Source organism: Eubalaena glacialis, chromosome 6 (genome assembly GCF_028564815.1).
Source record: "Eubalaena glacialis isolate mEubGla1 chromosome 6, mEubGla1.1.hap2.+ XY, whole genome shotgun sequence".
In the NCBI taxonomy this organism is placed as follows: Eukaryota; Metazoa; Chordata; class Mammalia; order Artiodactyla; family Balaenidae; genus Eubalaena; species Eubalaena glacialis.
In genome coordinates this window covers 68,781,044-68,802,651 of record NC_083721.1, presented here as the reverse complement: position 1 = coordinate 68,802,651, position 21,608 = coordinate 68,781,044, and the positions used below count along the sequence as shown (strand labels likewise).

General features: G+C 36.9%; 2 protein-coding genes across 6 annotated transcripts in view; both read right to left on the bottom strand.

The window, feature by feature from the left end:
* SLC15A2 (solute carrier family 15 member 2) overlaps positions 1-16,911 on the bottom strand; it is a 36,374-nt gene extending 19,463 nt beyond the window's left edge. For 4 of the 5 annotated variants that reach the window (XM_061194229.1, XM_061194231.1, XM_061194232.1 and 1 more), the window contains exons 1-7: positions 16,807-16,911; positions 14,885-14,972; positions 14,140-14,281; positions 6,301-6,393; positions 5,101-5,200; positions 3,195-3,285; positions 2,832-2,909 (exon numbers count right to left, since the gene is read on the bottom strand). In XM_061194229.1, coding sequence (XP_061050212.1) covers positions 2,832-2,909; positions 3,195-3,285; positions 5,101-5,200; positions 6,301-6,393; positions 14,140-14,281; positions 14,885-14,972; positions 16,807-16,911 — 697 coding nt within the window. Of the gene's footprint in view, positions 1-2,831; positions 2,910-3,194; positions 3,286-5,100; positions 5,201-6,300; positions 6,394-14,139; positions 14,282-14,884; positions 14,973-16,806 lie in introns of those variants that run through there. The other variant, XM_061194233.1, reaches the window with a different exon arrangement.
* Positions 16,807-21,608, bottom strand: part of EAF2 (ELL associated factor 2) — a 53,725-nt gene continuing 48,923 nt past the window's right edge. The window contains exon 6 of the mRNA XM_061194234.1: positions 16,807-16,998. Coding sequence (XP_061050217.1) covers positions 16,922-16,998 — 77 coding nt within the window. The 3' untranslated portion in view covers positions 16,807-16,921. The remainder of the gene's footprint in view (positions 16,999-21,608) is intronic.

Genomic DNA, 21,608 nt, shown 5'->3' with positions numbered 1-21,608 from the left:
CATTTGTCTTTTTTTTTTTTTTTAACATCTTTATTGGAGTATAATTGCTTTACAATGGTGTGTTAGTTTCTGCTTTAAAACAAAGTGAATCAGTTATACATATACATATGTTACCATATCTCTTCCCTCTTGCATCTCCCTCCCTCCCACCCTCCCTATCCCACCCCTTTAGGTGGTCACAAAGCACAGAGCTGATCTCCCTGTGCTATGCTAGTGGGTTGCTTCCCACTAGCTATCTATTTTACGTTTGGTAGTGTATATATGCATTTGACTGTCTTTTAAATACCGGTGTTCCTCACAGTTCTATCCTTGTTGTCTTTTTACCCTACTCTTATTATCTCTTAGTTATTCCATCTATTTTCATGAATTAATTGCTATCCATATATTAATAGCTCCAGGTCTTTATAGCTGAAACATTTCTTCTGAACTTTAAACCTGTATTTCCAAATAAATGTTTGATACTCCCAATTAAATGTTTCAAGGACATCTAAAATGTAATGTATCCAAAACTAAATTCATTAGTATTGCCCCAAACCTATTCTTCCTTATTATCAGTTAATGACCCTACTATCCACCATTTGCTCAAGCCAGAACCCTACATTCACTCTTGGCTTATCTTCTCCCTTACTTTCACACATCTAATCATATCAAGTTTGTCAATTCTGTCAGGGCCAAGGAGGGTGAGCTAAGTGAGGCACTCACCTTGAGCACAAAATTTAAGGGAGTACCAAAATTCAGTAATCAAGACAAAGGGTATCCTTGTCTCACCCTTAACCCATTCTTTCTCCACATTACAGTCAGAAATACCACTGAAAAATAAAAATCTAACAATCATTCCTCTATTCAAAATCCTTTTGAAGCTCCCTACTAGTCTCCTGATAAAGTTCTAATTCCTTAGTAGGTTAAAAGGCCCTTCATTATCTAGTTTCTGTCAATTTCTCCTCTCTATCTTTCCATTTATGCTCCAGGCAATTTGAATTCCTTTAAGGCCTTCAAATATGTCATACTATTTCTCATCTCCTTGTCTTACAGATACCGTGTCCTATTTCTGTTTCACGTTCAATCTTTTCTTTGATTAATCTTTGAATTAATTGCTGCTAATCCTTTAGGTCTTACCTTACACATCATTTCTTTCCTGACCCTCGAAGTCTTAGTCAGATATCCCTCCTATGTGTTCCTATAGCTTTCTCTGCATTTCACCAGCTGTGACAGTGATCATACTATATTGAAATTTCCTGTTTTCTTATCTGTCTCCCTCCTCCTGCTGGAACAAATAAATTCTTTGAAAGCATGAATTCTGTAGTTATCTAATTCACCAGTGTGACCCCAATACCTAGCACAGAATCTGACACATAAACGGCTCATTAAGTCAATGTCTATCAAATTAATGAGTGAAAAAAAATCAAATGAATAAATTAAATTATAGTGAAAAGTCAGAGAACTGACTTATTTATTAGTACCCAGAAAATTGAAGCAGCTGACTAATGATGACAGCTAACACTTATTTAACATTTCATAATTTATTAAACATTTCCATTACAGCATCTCTTTTGATCTTCATAATTACTCTGATATGTAAATAATATTATTGTGCAATGATCCAGAGAAAAAGACATAGTACTAATCAGAGGAAAACCAGGAAAATATTTGGCTTCAAAGGGAGAAGGTCACAGGGAGATCAGCTCGGTGCTTTGTGACCACCTAGAGGGGTGGGATAGGGAGGGTGGGAGGGAGGGAGCCGCAAGAGGGAAGAGATATGGGAACATATGTATATGTATAACTGATTCACTTTGTTATAAAGCAGAAACTAACACACCATTGTAAAGCAATTATACTCCAATAAAGATGTTAAAAAAAAAAAAGGGAGAAGGAAGCAAAGAATGTATTATCACAGGGCTCCAGGAATTACACATAAATTTCCTTGGAATTGGAATTGCAATCTGATATAATAATACTAGCCCCCCCCAAACCCCGGTAGACAATAATCAGATGGAACTTTGAGTCTCTGGGCTCTTTATCCTCTGTTGAGCTCTTTATGTGTTTGGACTGGATATCTTCCAGGGGGGGGTGCCACCCAAAGGCTCAGTGTGAGAACAGGTTTCCAGGTCAATGATTAGAAACAATCATGTCCAAGTTTCCCCTTAGGCTGTGTAAACTAAGCAACACACACATCCCCCTTCCACTTCCATTGCTGGGTTCCCTGTGGTAAAGAGAATGCCACTTGATCTAAGTTGCATCAGTTTCCCCCTACTTATCCAACTCCTCTTATTCTCTTTGCTTAAGAGCAAACTTCTTGGGAGCATTGCAGAGCAGGGCAGAAACGGCTAAACCTAGAAGCTACTTTAAAAGGCCCAACGAATTTTAAAAGTCTTCCAATTACTAGATAAATAACCATCAGATGAAATAAGCTAGTTCAAAAGGAAGGATTAATTATTTTCCTTGCTTCATTATATACTGTAGTGTAGATCAGTACATCTCAACCTTGACTACACATCAGAATCACCTAGATACTTAAAAAATTACAGATGCCAAGGCCCTATCCCACAGAGATCCTGATTTAATTAGTCCTACATAGGGTCCAGGGATCAGTCTTTTTTAAAGCTCTCTAGGAAACTTCTTATTAGTTATGTAACCTTGGGCACTTTTTTTTGAGGTTTCTGACTTTATTCAGTTATTTTATCACCAACGTCTAGGGAAAACCCCTACAATAACACTTACCTAATAGGTTAGTGTGAGGACTGAATGAAATAGTTTGTGTAAAGTGCTTACATCATGCTTTACATGTGGAAGGCATCAGTGGCTATTAGTTTCCTTTGCCCCACTGCACTTACCAAGAGCTATCACCATAAGCAATCCTGGAACTCCAAAAGCCAGTGCATAGCAGTCTTTCCCAAAACATTGCACATCTCCTACAGGAAAACAAAACAAAACAAAACAAATTAATCCTGAATCTTAAGTCTTTGATGTTCTATTCTGTAAGCTCAGGTTTTTGAGGTCATAGACATAGCCATCCTCTTTCTTCCCATCACCTAATCCACAATCCTTCTTTTGGGCCAGACAAAGCAAGATTAAAAGAAATTTTCTCAGATTTTCAAACCCTTATAAAAGGAGAAGATGGACAGGAGGAAGCCTTGAACAGATTTCTGGCTGGCCGGAGTAAAGCTTATACAGAGTCCCTCAGAAAAGATCCCAACCTCTCAGCATGGGTGTGACAAATGTAGAAATCAAGCTCCCTGCATTGATGGAGAGGTAGAAGACTGAGAAGTATCTAGTCCGTTCCTCTGCCTGAAAAAATAAAAAAAGGACAAATCATCAGTGCAATGTGCCTCCTAGCTCCACCCCCCACCTCATGTTCAGACTAAGCGAGAGGTACATACACAGAGACAGATTCAGGCACTGCCTCCATGGTATGTGAATATCATATTAGATATTTTAACACATATCTCGCTGACCCCAAACATTTCCCTATCTTTCAAACCCTAGTACAAGCATCTTTAACATTGTTTTACCCCTTTATCTTGGCAAAAATGATCATCTTGTACACTATGCCTACTGTGTCCTATACATATCTATTCTAATATTAGTTTCTTTGCATTAAATGTCTGTTTCTTTCTGTAGGTTGAGTTCCTTTAGGGCAGAAATTGTATCTTATTATTTTCTGTAATCCCCACTAGCATAGTACCTGTTATACTACAGACTCAATAAATGTTTATTAACTGAAGTTATTAAGTGACTAAATTAAATAATTGATTTTGTGGAATGTGTGGCAGGAATAGGACTAGAACATGGGACAGTGGAGTAAACTGTCCTTCAAACAGGATAATTTACCTAATGTTTATGGGAAGTCTGCCAAAGAGTATAAAAGGATGTCTGTGGGCTTGGAAATGGCTGGTGGAAACCTGGAGGTGGGTTTGTACTATTATTGAAATATCTTTGTGGAGCAGTTACAAAATGAAGCAATTTTCAAATACAGTTGCTGATGCTTTATTCATTGTGCACTTCTGTGCTTCATTCTGACACCTCGGATCTTTTCCTGACACATCAGCACAATCCTCATTTTCTATTTATGGTGTGCTTTGCTTCCTCTTCTGGTCCCCATTTAAACTCGTTACACCAATCTATGTGTATAGTTCATTGTGCATAGAATCCCACTTGCCAGAGGTTGGTTATTTCTCCAACGTCAGCAAGCAATTATGATCTATGGACCCTCAGGCAGATAAAGAATACAAAATAACTCAAATGGTCTGAAGGGTTAGAGACATGAAGGAAGACAGGACACAGAGAAAGAACAGAGTGAAAACCCAGAAACATGGTAACTAGCTACAGAAGAGGGAATAACACATGAAGACAGCCAAAAAAGAAAGCTGAGAGGAAAAAAGAGGAAGCTAGAAATGTTGGCTGATCTAAGCATAGACTACTTCCCTTGCCTAGTTGTCACTGCTTCCTTATACAGGCCCATTTTTACCTTTATTCATACTGTTTTCCCCTCCCACTGACAGTGGCAAGTATTTAGGAAAAGAAGGAATGATCATCCAGACAGGTTCATCTAGAGAAACTCATTCTGTTTTATTCCAAATGGTCCTTTTCCCCTTTCATAGAATCTCAAAGCTAGAGATGCTTAAATCATCTCCATACTACTCATCACCTCCCATTCCCAAAGTGATTACCATGTATCTTCTTAAGTACCTCAAGTGAGAGTAAACTCACTACTTCCAACTATTTGAAGTTTTTCTTTCCATCAAGCCAGAAGCCAGCTTCCTATAGCTTTCAGCCATTGATCTTTGGTTTAATTACTGACATCCTTCAAATATCTATAGACAGCTAAAATATTCTCTTTAATTCTTATCTTATCCAGGCTGTAAATATCTCCATTTCCCTCAACTTTTCTTCATAAGAGCATCTTTTAGTCCATCTACCACCCTGGTCACTTTCCTTTGAAATGTTGCAGTTTTTCCCTCTATTAATGACCAGTACCCAGCACTGAACACAGCTCCTCAGATATGATCTGACTAGTGGATCACTTCAATCTTGGCAAATGGTTACCTGCCATTTGATACCTGCTCTACATTCTTGAAAACACAGAAATTACAGGACTCTTACAAGTTTTTCTTCAAACTGGTCTCCACCAAAAGCTGCCACACAGGGTTTGATACCTCCTGTCCCCAAAGCTATTAGACTCAGGCCGACCATTGATAGGACTCTGAAATGGAGAGGTGAGAGTACTAACCATATTGATACTAAACACAACTGTAGAAATGAAATATAGAGCTACAAGAGAAAAAAAATGTGTACAAGGGCAAAGACCTCCTTCACATTTCTACACTGTGGGCATTTTCCATATGCCTTCACTCCTAGGGGAGACTCAGGTACACTTATAATCCTTGAGTTTCTGCCAGAAAGTATACATTACATGGTGAGATTTGTCCCTGATAGTTTCATTTACCCCTTGTGCACAACAGATAGAAGCAGATACTGAAGGAACTCCAAAGTTAAAGCACTGGTTCTCAATCTTGTCTTAGTCAAAGGGACACTTCAATAGAATGACCTTGTGAACCCTTATCCCACATATCCTTAGTAACCACAAAATAAAATGTTAAACTAGTCATAACTAATAGCAGAAGTGTCACTGATTTCTGAGGGGACAACAATAAGGAGGTATCTAATATTTATTAAATTTCAAACAAAATTCTTAACTCATTGGAAAATACACATATAGGCACAGTATAAACATGAATATGTATGACCTGCTTCTTGAACAACTCTAATCCTCTCTACTGACTGAACCGACAGACATCAGAATCTATCAAGAGTCTCTGGCATCATAAACATCAAGAGCTAAGTAAAGAGGGATAGAGCAACTGGAATATATGGAACTACACATAAATGGAAATACTCTAAGCTTTGAAAATGAATTCTACAATGTATTATAAGGAAACATCACAGACATTTTTTTTTAACTCTGGTAAAGGTACAATGTGTGGATGGGTGAATAGGTGAGGGAATATGGAGGGCATGAAGGTTTTAATGTCTTCAAGCACATGAAGAGTTTTTATGAAAAGGATACTAACTGGGCATTCTACTAGTCCCCAAATATTTAATAAAAACAAATGAGCTCAGATAAAGCAGGAAAGAGTTTAACTGGTCAAAGTTTTTTCCTTAACCGATTTGGTATTAAAACAGATTGGAAAATAAAGGGACATCATTGGTAAGAAGACAGAAAAACATCTGTAATGAATGTGTGAGACATTTACCTGCCCAATGGAGGAAAAGTGGTTTAGTTTATTCCATGACTTTACTCACGTGTGTAACATTTGTCCCCCCAGTATTGGTAAGGCACCCATGGACTTGATCACATGGCCAAGCACATACACCAAGGAGAGATAGATGATTGTCCTGTTGAGAGAGTTAAATCAGTCAGTCTACAAACAGAATTCAGAGATTTGAGTAATTACAGACTCAGAGTTCATACTGTTCTCAGTGCCAGGATAAAAGGAGTGGCAGGAGGAGGGGGTGGAGGAGGAAAGAATTACCTGAGATATGCAAATAGAAATAATAATGGTGAATGAAACAGTCTAGAAAAAGAGACAGTAACTCTTTACCCTGTAGTGTTAGAGATAATGGACATTCCTTTCTCATACCTGCTCTCTCTTTTCCCTCACTAACCCCACACAAACACAGAGTACCCCTGATCTTGTGTAGATATGTCATGACCAGGTTGGATTTGTAGCCAGCGATAATGTTTTAAGTAAGGAGAACCAGAAGAACAGGATACTTTGACCTGAGGTTTCTTCCAAGGAATGTCTTTGGCTCTAGAAATCCATCATGGTCAAGAAAGAATGTCACATAAACAGGAAAAAAGGGATGGTTAACACAAAGAACTTTCTCTAAACACAATCACTGGGATATATAGAGAGGTAAAGGGCTCTCAGGTTCAGTCTGAACACTTGGGTTAATTGTAATCCCCACCACAGTTTCCTCATGGACAATTTCCCAAGGGTAAGAAAGGAACCAGGGTCTTTGAACAGACTGTCCGGTGATATAGCTCATGCAGTTGATAGGGACTTGTTGTTATGTTGTTTTTCAAAAAAATCTGAATGACAAACAGGAAGTAGAAGAGTGAGGAATTCCAGTAAGAACATATGTAGAGATATACACACTGAAACATGGCATACTACCAAATATACAATGTGTATTATTTGTATTAGGACACCAGTATTCTCTTTATATATAAGTAGAATATTAATACTAGAAGGAACCTTGGAAATTATATAGCTTACTTCTGTGATTTTGAAGTGTTATATGCTAATGTGGAATATAAAGAATGGAATGAAGGTAGCAGAGAGAGGCTGGAGATGTCAGAAATCTCAGAATGTGGATTTCTCATTCTAAATGCCTAATCTTCCTAGGTTGGCTCTCCAGGGAAGGGATCTTAGAGGGTTTATAATGGGAAGCAGGGGATAAGAAAGCTGAGTGACTAAACCAGGGCTAATTAATATTAGGGGAGGGGGCAGCCTTTTCCAAAAGGCCTTGTAGCATCTTCTGGAGAAAAGTTCCCTTCATTGGAATAAAAAGAATGAATAGAAAGAAAGGGAATAAAAAGGGACTGAAAAAAAGGCCAACAATTATGAACACAAAATAGATGATCTATGCTAAATCATCACAGAGAAAAAACAAAAGGAGTCTGAGCTGGAGTGATAGTCTGCGTTGGGAGAACAGGGCAATATCAGGTTGCTGGACTAAATGAATGAGAGAAGTGTAAGTGCCTTAAAAGGAAAACAGGCAACCTTCTAGGTGAAAGATTCAGGGAATTAGTCTAGAATGTGAAGAATATAAGACAGGAAGCTAATGGCAGAGAACTTTAACAGAAGGAGAGAGAAGTCAAGAGAGACTTGGAAATTCTGCATTTGAAATGGAGTCACTGGGGTCATTACAATCCCAACCACAGGACACAGTTCTGTTTTAGATAGACTTGACCAATCTTCCATTTGCAAATGAGGAAAGTGAAATCCAGAGAAGTCAAAGGATATTTTTAAGGTGACATTCTAATTAGTATTAGGATTAGGTCTAGAACTTCTACTTTCTTACAGCCCAGCATTCCTTCAGTTTTATCATGAACAAGTTAATGTGGAAAAAGGAAAGGGAAGAGAAAGAAGTTTTAAATTTTATTTAACCGTAAGAATATCAAAAGCCAGAGACATTTTTAATTAAAGTTTAGGAACTGAGAAGGAGTATGTGCAGTAGGCATATATTATTATACATACTTCCTCTGATGGCAGAGGAAGAGACCTAGCATAAAGAGGGTCAGCTCTGATGAGACAAAAAAAAAAAAATAGTGGCGGAAGGACATGCTATAGACACACTCAAAAAAAACAGAAATTGTAGAGAAGACATCCAAAAGCATATTTGGCAATAAACACATTTAAGAGAGTGGCTTTTAGTGATTGCCATGATCAGGAGTCCAGAGTGATAGGCACAGGTCACAAGGTAAAAACCAACACTAGGGACTATGACTAAAAATGCTATTCTCTCTTAAAAGCAACTAGGCATCAAAAATTGCATCTGAGCATGTAATTAACCCTCTCAGTAGATGTTTATAGAAATCATAAAAAGCCAGTGTCCATGCTTAAAAATTTTCTTTTCCATTGTATATCCACTGGCTACTCTTTCTTATGTGTAGCCCTGAAGGAAGGTTCACCTCTTTCCTGACATAGGGAGTTCCTTATACAAGAGTCAGGGACCCTGGGTACCCATTTTCTCTTAACAAAGCTATGATTCTGGGACTGCAAACAGAGGAAGCACTTTTAATAGAAGTTGTTTACTAAATTCAGATGTTTCTAATGTTATAGGATGTTTTTCATCCTGAAGATAACATCTGAAGAAAAGGAGAGGAGTTTTAAATACTTATATTCTTATGTTGCTGTCATCATTGTTTTTGTACACGTGAGCTCACACACACCCCGACAGAACAAGTTACTCCAGACAACAACAAGTTCTCCAACTCACTTTCTCTCAGAAAGAGATACCAATTCATCCCCCAAAGAGTTTTGTTATTTAAAAAGCAACCACAGGGCTTCCCTGGTGGCGAAATGGTTAAGAATCTGCCTGCCAGTGCAGGGGACACGGGTTCGAGCCCTGGTCTGGGAAGATCTCACATGTCACGGAGCAACTAGGCCCGTGAGCCACAATTACTGAGCCCGTGTGCCACAACTACTGAAGCCCATGCACCTAGAGCCCGTGCTCTGCAACAAGAGAGCCACCGCAATGAGAAGCCCGCTCGCCGCAACTAGAGAAAGCCCGCACACAGCAACGAAGACCCAACACAGTCAAAGATAAGATTGGAGCTGATTTCTTTGATTTGCTTTGGTGCTTTCAAGGCAGGAAATGCTTTCAAATCATTTTCTGTGTGTAATCTGAATGCAGGTAAAGAATTCCTCAACTTGTCAGAATGCTAATTAAATGTAATAATAATTTGTGTAACCTGCTGTGATACTAAAGTGGCTAATGACAGTCACTTGGGTTTCCAACCAGGAAGGGTTTGTTTTAATGCACATGTCTAATTTAAGAAGTTCACTACTTTATTATCACGTAATATTGTCGTTTGCTTGAAATAGTGCAAAGCTAATAGTTGACTGATCACTCCTTAAGAATTTATGGTTTCTTGTAAAATCAACAGAGAATCTATTTCCAAAGAAAGAAATATCAAAATTAAGTAATAATTTAAAAATTTATGGGGAAAGTATCTCAGGCAACTCATAACAATTCCTAGATGTTTTTTATTAGTCCATGATGTTTTCACAGTACGAAAGGCTCTAAATTTATAGATAAATGCTGGGCCTGCTACCTTAATATGTGAGTGTGGTTGCCCTGGATGCAGTGCAGAGGATACACAGAGGCGATAATTTCGTGTTCCAAGAGAATTAATGGTAGAAAGTTACACGATGCTCAAATAGCTCCTTCCTTAGGAAAAAGGAAAGTATCCAGAAAGTCGCACACCTAGCAGAATCTATTGGAACCTTGGGACTTAGATATTTTTATAATCCTATTTCTTTTTTTATAGAGCTTCAAAAAATCATCTTTGTTCAAAAAGAGGAAATATTTTCTTTACTATAAACGGACAGAACTTTTCTCATATTTTCACAAATGTCAGTGTTCTTCTATTTCAGGAATTAATTTAAAATGTTGTCATCAAATAAATATTTCTTTTATTATTATCAAGTGTCAAAGGTAATCAAGGCTATTACTCTTGAGGCACAAAGCAGATGTTGATGTAAGGATGCTCTTTGTCACTACCCCTTATTGTTGTATGCCATGGTGCCAGGCAGAATTGCTGAAATCCACCCCCCCCCCCCCAGTGATGTCTCACCCTAATCCCTGGAACCTATGACTATAATGAGATGTCACTTCTTTAATTATGTTATATTATATGACACAATTGACAGTAAGATAGGGAGATTAACTAGATGAGCCTGATCTAATCATATGACCCCTTAAAAGCAGAGACTTTTCTCTGGTAACAGAAGGGGAAGAGATTCAAAGTTCGAGAAGGGTTTGATACGCCATAATGATAGCCTGAATATGGAAAGAACCACGTGTCAAGGAAAGGGGACACCTCCACCTGAAAGATGGCAAGAAAATAAGCACCTACAATGACAAGGAAATGAATTCAGCCAACAATGAATGAGGCTGATGGTAGATTATTCGCCAGAGTCCAACCTAGGAGACACCCAGACCTGTGAGCCAACTGACTGGCTCCAACTTCTCACTTACAGAATTGTGATATAATAAATGAATCTGGTTTTAAGCAGAAAAAATAAATAAATAAATAAATAAATAAATTTATTTTTAAAAAGTAGCTGAAGTAGAGATTAAAAAAAAAAAAGCAACCACAATACCCACAACAAAATAAGTCATCTTCACACCTGCCCACACCTACCTCAGTCTTGTGCCTACATTTGAGTATCTGAGGGTGAATAAATTTATTAATTGAAACACTTGCTGTGGGCCTGTTATGTACCAGGCACTGTTCTAGGTGCTGTGGATAAAAATATAAATGAGACTTTGTCTTCTAAGTGTCTGAAGAAGGTATTAGATTCATATACAATAGTTATGATACGACAGAGTTTGGTAAATGTCACATGAGGGTAAAAAATAAGGAGTTCAGAGAACTTTAGATTACTTCTGGCTAGTGGTGAAAGGTGAGGGGCAGAGAATACTCCATTGCATAGGTGGAATTTGAACTGAGCCTTAAAGGGTTTGGACATCGAAGGCTGGGGAGGAAGGAGATTCCATGAAGTAGAAACTATGCAAACAGACATGGAAAAGAAATGTCCCTGGTTATCATTAGGTAAATATTAGTATTTGGTTTTTCTCTAGTGTACATTTTTGAAAGGGAGTATGACAATAAGAGCAGAAAGGTAAGTTGGATGAGATTAGTAGACAGTGTGTTAGCAGAAATTTTTGAGCAGAGTAGTAATATGAACAGAGATTTCTTTTAGGAAGATTAATTTGACAGTAGTGCATAGACTCAATTGTGAACAAAAGATATGGGAAGCAATGAAAACATCGTACACGTCCATTTCAATAGCCCAATTTAGAGGCTAATGAAAACCAAAACTAGAGTAGTGGCGATTGATGGCCGTGGGATTCAGTGTTGAGGAGGGAGAAAGTGAGAGAGATTATAGAAATAGAATTGGCAGAATTTGAAAACTGATTGGATGTGGGAGTATAGGAAAGCTAGGAGAGAGGATAAGGTGGAATATCCAGGAGATGAATGCTAATGTGCAGTTATAATGCATAAGGGCGCTTGAGTGACAGGTTAAGATTACAGAGTTTGAGGAGCCATTAGCATATAGGTAAAATTGACACTGCAGAGCTTGCTGAGGGAGAATCTGGAGAAAGGGAAGAGGGTAAAAGGTGTACACTGGGGAAATGCCTACATTCAGGAAAGAGTAAAGTAAACAAAAAGCAAAAGAAAAGCCAAATGAGGAAGAATCCAAAAAAGTAAAAGAACCGGAAAATACAGTGTTAGAGAAGCCCAGGAAGTTTTAAGAATTTAGGAGTGATAACAGACTAAAATGTTAAAACACGTTCAAAGTGAATAAGAATTTAGAAAGGACCACTGGGTTTGATAACAAAGAGATCATTACCAGTGATCTTAGAGAGAAGAATTTCAATAGGATAAAAAGATGACATACTATATATTATTTCACTTACCGTAATCTGCTTTGTATTAAAGCTAGTTGAATATGAACAACATGAAGCAGGTATTATGTCTTATTCATCTTTTTATGCCTCATGGTTCTTTGGACAAATAGAAGTTGCTCAGTAAACATTTACTGAATTAAACTCAATCAGCTTAAGTTGAATCTAATTGGATTCTACTGCACTGCATTACATTACTCTACCCTAAGGAGCGATAATGAAGAGTGAGAAAGGAAGGCAACAAATAATAAGTGATTCTTTTAAAAATCTGAAGGTAGTGGTAATAAGACAAAGAAGATAGAAAAAGAAAGGTTAACAATAATTTTGTTTGTTTAAAGATCTCATATTTGCCCTTGCTTCTAGGTACAGGACAAGAGTGTCTCTGAGGAAGAATTTGAAGGCAAGAGACGGAGGTATTGAGGGTACAAAGACACCAAGGAGAGTGATCTAGGTGACGGTGATACATTTGTAAAAATTCATCCAGCTGTACATTTAAGACTTTTGGATTTGTGTACTTTATGTAAGTTATACCTCAATAAAAATAAATTCAAAAAAATTAAAAAAAGGATTGAGGATTGAGATTGAGGGCACAAGTGGAGGTTGCTAAATTTCCTCTGAAATAGTCAGGAAGCTATTGCTTACCAAATCTCGGATCTATACTTTTTCAATCTTAAAGGAAGTCATTTTAAAAATAAATAAAATTACTACGTGATATATGTGAGTCTTTTATTCTATAACTGAATGAAGACTATATACCATGGTTTATACTTTCTTTCTGCACATAGTGCCAACCCTCTATCTGGATGGACTCGGTAACTACTACTACATAAGCAGCAAACATAGATCTCAGCCACCTGCCATACCTTTCCCAAGGCAAGAAACTGTGTTTAGCACTAAGTTGTGGTTGTAGCGCTATACTGGGTGCTGATTAAAAACTTTAGAAGAATGAATATATCTAGGCCAAAGTGAGATAGAAACCAATGTTTACTAAAGAGGATTCCTTGGAACACTAGGTCCACAAGTAATCCCGAAAAAATATTCCATGGTTAAATAAGTTTGGAAAATACTACATACCATAACCTCCTCTTGGATATTTTATAGTATGAATTCACATGTTAAAGGCTGTAAGAAGTCATGCAGTAAAGATACCTTTTTAGCTTTATTCAGCCTAGCATTTTCCAAACTTATTTGACTATGAGAGCTTTATGTTCCCACATAACATTCATTAGATCCTATACAACCAATTTTCAACAGAATGCACTTTGAGAAATGCTAATTTAGACAATTCCATAGATGACAAGTCCACAGAAAATACCTGAGTGATGGATATCTAAGAGCCATCTCTAGCCCATGAGGATGATGTTATAGGGGACAAAAATAACACTATCCCAAACATACCTCTTGGTGCTATTTTCAGGGACTTAAAAGATACTGAACTGAATAGACCATTAGTCTAACTCATGAAAATATTTATTATATTCTTAAGAAAGATACTACAGAAGGAGGTTAGAGAAGAGAAGCAGAGATGGTAAAAGAGCTAAAAAGAGGGATTCATAAGAAGATAGTAAAAGTGTTGGGATGACTCAATCTAGAGAAGAGATGGATAGCATATTAAATAACTACATTGAATTATAAATTTTCTTGTGGGTAGCAATCTCTATCACCTGAGATCAGAACAAGAACTAGTCTTAAATTACAGAATGGAAGATTAAAATTAGATAAAAGAAAAAAACCCTGCTGATTGAAAAGGGTATAAAAATATTGGAAAAACTGATAATGAAGAGACAAAACCTTTCTGTATTGTCAGTCTGAGAGAGATTCTTATTTGTCATGGATGACATAAGTATGTTCTTGCTTGGAAGCAAGAGGCTAGAAGTGATAGTCTCTGCACAATTAATATGTGCAGCTTCTTGGACTGTGACCTCCCATCATCCTTACTTGAATTTTCCCAACCATGAGTCAGCAATGGCTGCTCCCAGGATGGGAGTGAAATAACAGAGGCTGCTGAAGGCATGGTATACAGATGTGGAAGTGTCTTCACTCCAGTGCAGGAAATACAGGAAATACAGGGTCAGCACAGCTGAAGCAAAAAAAGAGAGACAAAACAAAATAGATGCATTAAAATGATTTATGGAGCAGAAGAACATTTGATATGGTCTTTGAAGTTGATCTTGACCTTCAACACTCCTATCAGTGAAGTGATGAGGGGTGATTGCTGGGCAGTAGAAGCAGGGCCCCTTGGAGTTGTGGGAGTGAATGGGGCTATGCTTAGTATACAAATGCAATACTCCTCCCTTCAGTCTATGTGTACATAGCATCACTTAGGCCAATCCAAAAGATAACATGGGGCTTCTAATATCCCTTCCTTCTCCTTCCCAGCAATGATATAATCCATAGACCTGAGGAACAGAAATGAAGAATGGAATGTCGATGATGAGAGTTTTTCCACTTATATTCTCATAGGCTGTGTTCTGATTTCCACTTGGCCTTTCTGTTCTTGGCCTGTATGAGTTAGTAGGTGAAATCCCATGAGGCATTTTTTGGAAGTCTTCGCCAAAGGAAAGGACCAATTGGATGAAGGCAGAAAGAGTAGATAAGGGAAATAAGTGCGTATGAGACAGGTTGTTACAAACATGGGGTGAGAGTGAGTGCAGAAGAGTAGGACTCGGGGACACAAAATTACCTTTCATGCCATAATAGGAAAAGCGCTCACAGAATTCATTCACCACAATGAAGACAATACTCAGTGGATAGTTGGAGCCACAGATTTTCTAAGAAACAAAAAGGCAATGGTTCAAGCATGAACTATATTTCCCTGTTTAAACCATTAGATTGCTCCACAACAGAAAAAAATCATTTATTTTAGGTTGCCATGATAGGTCGTGTGAAACAATGGCCCCTGCTCTTCATGAAACAGCCAGTATCACATTAAAAGTGCCTGCATTGCTGATTTAGCGGTGAGAAGCTATTCTGAATATTACTTTTTTCCTCAATTCATTTAACATGAAACTGCTCAGGCATTCCTTGATACTAGACACCAGGACCTGTTCATCTTCCCACAAGTACTAAATGAAAAGCCTGGGGTTCTGGGTAGGAGAATAATCATACTTATTTTCAGGAACAAAACAAAGGGTTGGCCTCTGGAGCACTTGATGTCCAGGCAGTCACACTCAGATGTCAGTATCCTGCTTAGCTCCACTGTGCGGATTAACCTTTCTGTTCCCACTTGCCCCATTCACTGTGCTGGGAGAAATCCTAGCAATATGAAGGCTTCCCATTCAGTGGCTACTGAAGCCAGGCACAGAGCCCAGTACAGATTCTTAAAGGTAAGATGATTGATCACCTTGACCTTGGGCAGAGAGTTCTTAAATCTTGTCAAATTAAATGTCCATTCTTTCTATGAAAGAGAGATTCTATAACATTTTCATGCTAATCCTTTTGGGCATTAAAAGGACTACGCTATTTCATGCACTGTATCAGTCAGAATAAAAGAAACATCATGTTTTATTTCAAATCCCTACTCATTATGATAGCCCAGCCAATATGAGAGGGGGATGGAGATATGTGTCCTTGGTTCAATCGAATCTTATCATGAGATTTTTATTGCCTTTTCTTATTCATAAGATGTACATACATCTTTGTAAGCAGCCTCATATTCTTTGGGACCAGAAAACGTATAACTAAATAAATTAATGTATTCATTCTTCTATCCACATGGATATATAAAAACAACCCTCCAAAATATTAACATACATTAATGTATGATAAAAACTTGCTTGAAAGACAATATGAATTAGTCTTATTACCTTCCCAGCTCACAGCTCGAGAATCATGCAACCTGAAGTTTAGTTAACACATTTCTACTAGCTATGTAACACTGTCACTGGCTGTGTTAACATACTGATCCAGGCCATGTCACTACACTTGGCTTTATACTTCAGTTTTGTTATTCCAAGGAAACTACCACCTCTAGAATACTACTACAGTTACCTCTTTGCCTGCAGTAAGAATTCAGTAAATACTGGCTAGTATGTCTATATCCTCTCCATTTACAGGATTTTGATATGAGGATTGAATAAGAATTGGGAAGTGCTTTAACAAGAGTATAAAGTAAAACATTATTACTTCCTTGTTTCTCTGTCCTTTCTCCCACTGTAAACTGGAACACAGTAACAGAGACTAGATCTATTCTAAAACTTCTCTTGGTGGTCAGCATAGATTCTGTGCACAGGGGAAACTAAGGGCTGAGATTTTTTTTGGTGAAGAAAACAATCACACACAGTTCTCCAGAAAGGAGTACTTGCCAAGTTTCCCTGGACATTCAAATTGCTTTTTTTCCACCCCAGAGAAACTCAGAATATACAATGAAATACAGCCAAGTCCTGGATACCAACTGAAGAACTCTGACTACCTCTTCCTGCTGCTTCCTCTCCTAAGTTAAAGGAAACTTCTGTTTAGGTTTGGTTTACAGGTTAATTCTAACTCCAAGAGAGAATAGTTTTTAATGCTCTAACACAGCTCAGCATGAAGCTCCAGGGGCCAAGGAGGAGAACCAAAAGAGTAAGTCTGTTCCTACCAGAGACAGAACTGAATCTGAGGACTCACCGGAGATGGCTTCTTTGGAAAGCTGGGGGGTCGAGGTGGTACCTCTTCAGGGGAGACAGGTAAAAAAGGAGTTTCCTTGAACTCATTTTTCTGGAAGAGATTCATGGCTGGCTCCTTACTCTCTCTCTCTCTTCAAGCATTTGGCTTCAGTAGGCAGTTGGGACAGCTGCCAGGCTACTGTGAAAAGGGGGACTGGGAGGGGAAGAGGGGGTGGCTTCAGCAACTAGGTTTAACCCTGTGGGTGTCAGGCGTCAGCAGCTGCCTGCAAAGCAGAAAGCTATAGAAAAAGAAAGGATTGGGTCTCAGAGACTAGTTCAAAAGAATGTTTATGTCACAGGGAAGTGAGAATAACACATCATGGGATGAGACAGTATAATGCTGGAAAATTTCAAATGAGTGAAAATTAGTTAAGAACACAATGCCTGGAGCATAGCCTAGAGCAGATTTTGAGATCGATTTCAGGGTAATAATAGCTACCATTTATTGCACACCTATTGTGGGGAAGGTTTATACACACACACACACACACACACATATATATTATATCTACATGTTCTAATTCTTACTACTATCCCCATTTTATAGGAACTAATGTCTCAAGAGGTTATGTAATTTGTCCAAAGTCATGTGGCCAGTAAGTGGCAGATCTGGAATTTTCACTATGCCACTACAGATTAGTATCAGTAATGCCTGTGGTCATTACTTAGGAATGGAAACTATGGAAATAAAAACATAGCAATGTAGGGGAAATGAAATGCATCGAAGAGGGAAAGTTATCTCCAAACAGAATTTGGAGAGATACAAAAAATGTTGATTTTTGGTTTTCAACATAATGAAGTTCACCTAGAAATGTCTTATAAGCAATTAAAGAGGTGGAGCTGAAGAAAACAAAGGAAAGGGTTGGTGATGTACATTTGGGAACCATTCTTCTCCTTTGCTAAATTCATTCCCTGTGTTTTCATTTTTTCACTTCAAAATGAATCCATCATTTCATTAGTAAATAAAATTTAATTTGTGTAAAAATTATGAGTCAGTTATTTTCTAGGAACCATTATAAACATCATATTTCTTAATTTTCAGTGAATGGACTCCCAAATGACTCCAGAATATAATATTTAGTTCTTATCAGAGGAGGAACAAGAACAGAGATGACAATGATAGATACATTTTAGACAGTATTATTTTTGCTAAGTCAAAGAGGTAAAAGAACAAGAGTGTACGATGCCCATCTAGATATCAATCAAAAGAAAAAGGAAAAGAATGGCTAGAGAGCAATAAGAAAAATGAGGACTAAACCAAAAAAGAAGTCAGGAAACAGAAGAATGAATTATTTCATTTTAGAATATGAGAACTTATGACTCTATCCCTCATAAAATTCTTACATTACCTATTTGAGTTATTGACAAATAAGACCAGGAGAAACTCTACCCTTTCCTCCCTAAACTCCATCTTAGACTTTGACCATGTTTTCCCAGCTTCTATTCACTCCTCCTCCTGCTTCTCTCCCACCAACCTTTACCCAAAGAAGGGTCCAATTCATTTCTGTTTGTGATATTAATGATTAAGCTACAGTTATTCTTTCAGGAAGTACTGCCCTTTCTGACCTAGTTTGGTTAATGACTCTGGATACAAAACAAATGAACAGTCAAAACTTACTAGTCAAGTTAACCACTAGAGGCACAGATGCTTTTAAGATCTAATTATATCACTGGCTACCCCTGCTCTGGCCTTGTACCTCTGGAATAGCATTTGATCTCTCAGAGCAGATGGAATAGCACCGGTAGGCAAGGCATCAATTCATTTGTGCTTATAGGTGCCCTAAATACCAGACTTTATAGAGTATTGGCATTGGTTCTCTGATACTCGTTTGTTAAAGTGAAATTCTTCTTTTGATTATGGCAATACAATGCTAGCATTTATAAAATCGAATAGTATCAGAGATGGAAGGAATCTTAATCTTGTCCTACATAAACTAAACTTCCCAGATGCTAAAAATCACTTAGGGATATATATATTTACATATATATTTATATTTGTATATATACTTATAACTACAAATTTCCACAGCAATTCACACACACACCACACACAATTTACAGGCCTTTGCTTTGAAAAGTCTTATTCAATAGATCTAAGTAGGTATCTAAGAACTTGTATTTTTAATAAGCATCTCTGGTAATTCTTATAATAGGGATTTGGTGAATACTGGTTTGAAATCCTTTTCCTAGTCTAGCCTGAAGAATATTACAGAAGAGCCTCCCAGCCTCCAAGACCTATTCTAGAGCCTTTTCTATCTTATCAAGATGCCTCTTGTACACCATCATTTTTGCTAAGTTGAAATCAGATAGAAGGATAAAAGGGAAAAGATCAAAGAGAAAAGCAACTCCTGAATAGAAATGAGTACAAACTCTTGAAAGATAAAAAAAATAGAGTGAAAGAATCTAAAATATCAGTGATAAGAGTAAAAAATATTTGTGACCTCAATGATTATGACAGAAGAGAGTGATATTTTATAATCATGTACAGAAAGGAGGCTGAAAATGACAGATACTAATATAGTCAGAGAGAAGAGGCAAATATGAAATTAAAAGGGAACATGTGTTTAGCAAGGTGTATGAATACAAAATCATCACATAGAAATAAATTGTATTTAAATATCAGCAAAAACAAATAGAAAAGGGAATTTAAAACATTATACCAGCTCTAATAGCATAAAAAATACCTAGGAATAAATCTATTGAAAGATGTCTAAGACATCAATACTAACCACTCTAAAACATTATTGAAAGAAATTAAAGATCTAAATAAATGGACAGACATACCATGCTCATGATTTGGAAGGCTCAGCAAAAATGTCAGTAATCCCCAAATCAATCTATAGTTGCAACACAAAATCCAACAGGTTTTGTGAGTGTAGAAAATGACAAGTTGATTTTTAAAATTCATATAGAGATACAAAAAGCGAAGAATAGCAAAGGCAATCTTGAAGAACAATAGTGGAGGATTTGCACTAACCAGTAGGAGACCTATTATAAAGCTATAGTAATTATAACAGAGTGGAACAGACACAAAGATAGATAAGGCAACCAATGCAACAGAACAGAGTTCAGAAAAAGACCCACACATGTACTGAGGCATCAGTTATGACAAACGTGACACTGCAGTGCAGTGGGGGAAATGACGGTGTTTTCAACTAAAAAAACACCATCTAGATACTCATATGGAAAAAAATATGTTTACCCATGTTTTTATGCATGGTGTAAATATATCTTACACCATGCATTAAAACCAATTCAATATAGATTACAGATCTGTCAAAGTTTAAAAAATTAAAGCTTTTAGAGGAGAACATAAGAGAGCATCTTTACGACTGTGGATAAGCCAAGATTTCTTAAGTAAGACATAAAATATGGTAACCATAAAAGAAAAAGAATTGATGTATGGGACAGTATTAAAATCAATAACTTCTTTGTTCACCAAAAGATACCATTAAGAGTAAAAAGACAACTCACAAAGTGGGAGAAAATACTCATATTACATATATTGTCAAAGAATTTGTGTCCAGACTATATAAATCACTTCAAAAATCAATAAAAAAAGGTTCACATTCAGATTTTTTAAGTCTTTTGCAATTATAAATAATACTGTAATAATAACCTTGCAAATAAGTCAAATGTATCTGTAGAATGAATTTCTAGAAGTGAGATTGCTGTGACAAAAATGTTTTTATAATTTTCAGAACTGCAGATTCATTCCCTTTTTTCTATTGAGTTGTTTGTCCCCTTCTTGTAAGTTTGTAAGATCTACCTTTATATCATTTATATTAAAGCTCTGCTACCCTCTATGTTGCAAATATTTTTTCTACTGATTTTGTTTGTGGACTTTTAAAATTAAACGTAACTTAAAAGGCACAAATCTTAAGTGTAAAACTCCACTATTTTTTACATATGTGTAACTCACACAACCACCACACAGGTAAGATTATATATATTTGTAATAAATATTTATTTATAATAAATATTGGGTTGGCCAAAAAGTTCATTCAGGTTTTTCCATACCATCTTACGGAAAAACCCAAATGAATTTTTTAGCCAACCCAATATAATATATATATATTATATATTATACTACTCCTACGAATTGAGTCAGTCCCTTTGAAGAAGGTTTCAACCTTTTTAGAATATATTTTTATAATATTTTTCCCATGCTTGAGTTGGTAATTTTGATTCATCTCTTAATAAATTGGAAATTACTAAAGTAATTATTACATGAATGATATGTGAATGATATAATTCCTGAATTCTGACATGTCTAAGAATGCCTTCTTGCCAAACTGTAGATGATATTTGATGAATACATAATTCATAGGTCACACTCATACCTTGTGCTGACGCAGCTTTACTAACTTTAGAGTTTTAGTGTAGTGTTATGGAATAGTTCAAAGCCCACTGATTTTTGTTCCTTTGTAGCCAACTTACTTTCGCGCTTATATTATCATCAGTTAGGGGATAAATAAACTATGGTACATCCAAACAATGTAATAATATTATTCAGTGCTAAAAAGAAATGAACTATCAAGGCATGCAAAAGACGTGGAGGAAACTTAAGTGCATATTACTAGGTGAAAGAAGCCAATCTGAAAAGGATGCGTAATGTATGATTTCAATTATAAGATATTCTGGAAAAGGCAAAACTAAGGAGACAGTAAAAAGATCACTGATTACCAGGGGTTGGTGTGTGGAGGAATGAATTGGCAGAGCACAGGATTTTTAAGGCAGTGAAACTATCCTATATGATACTAC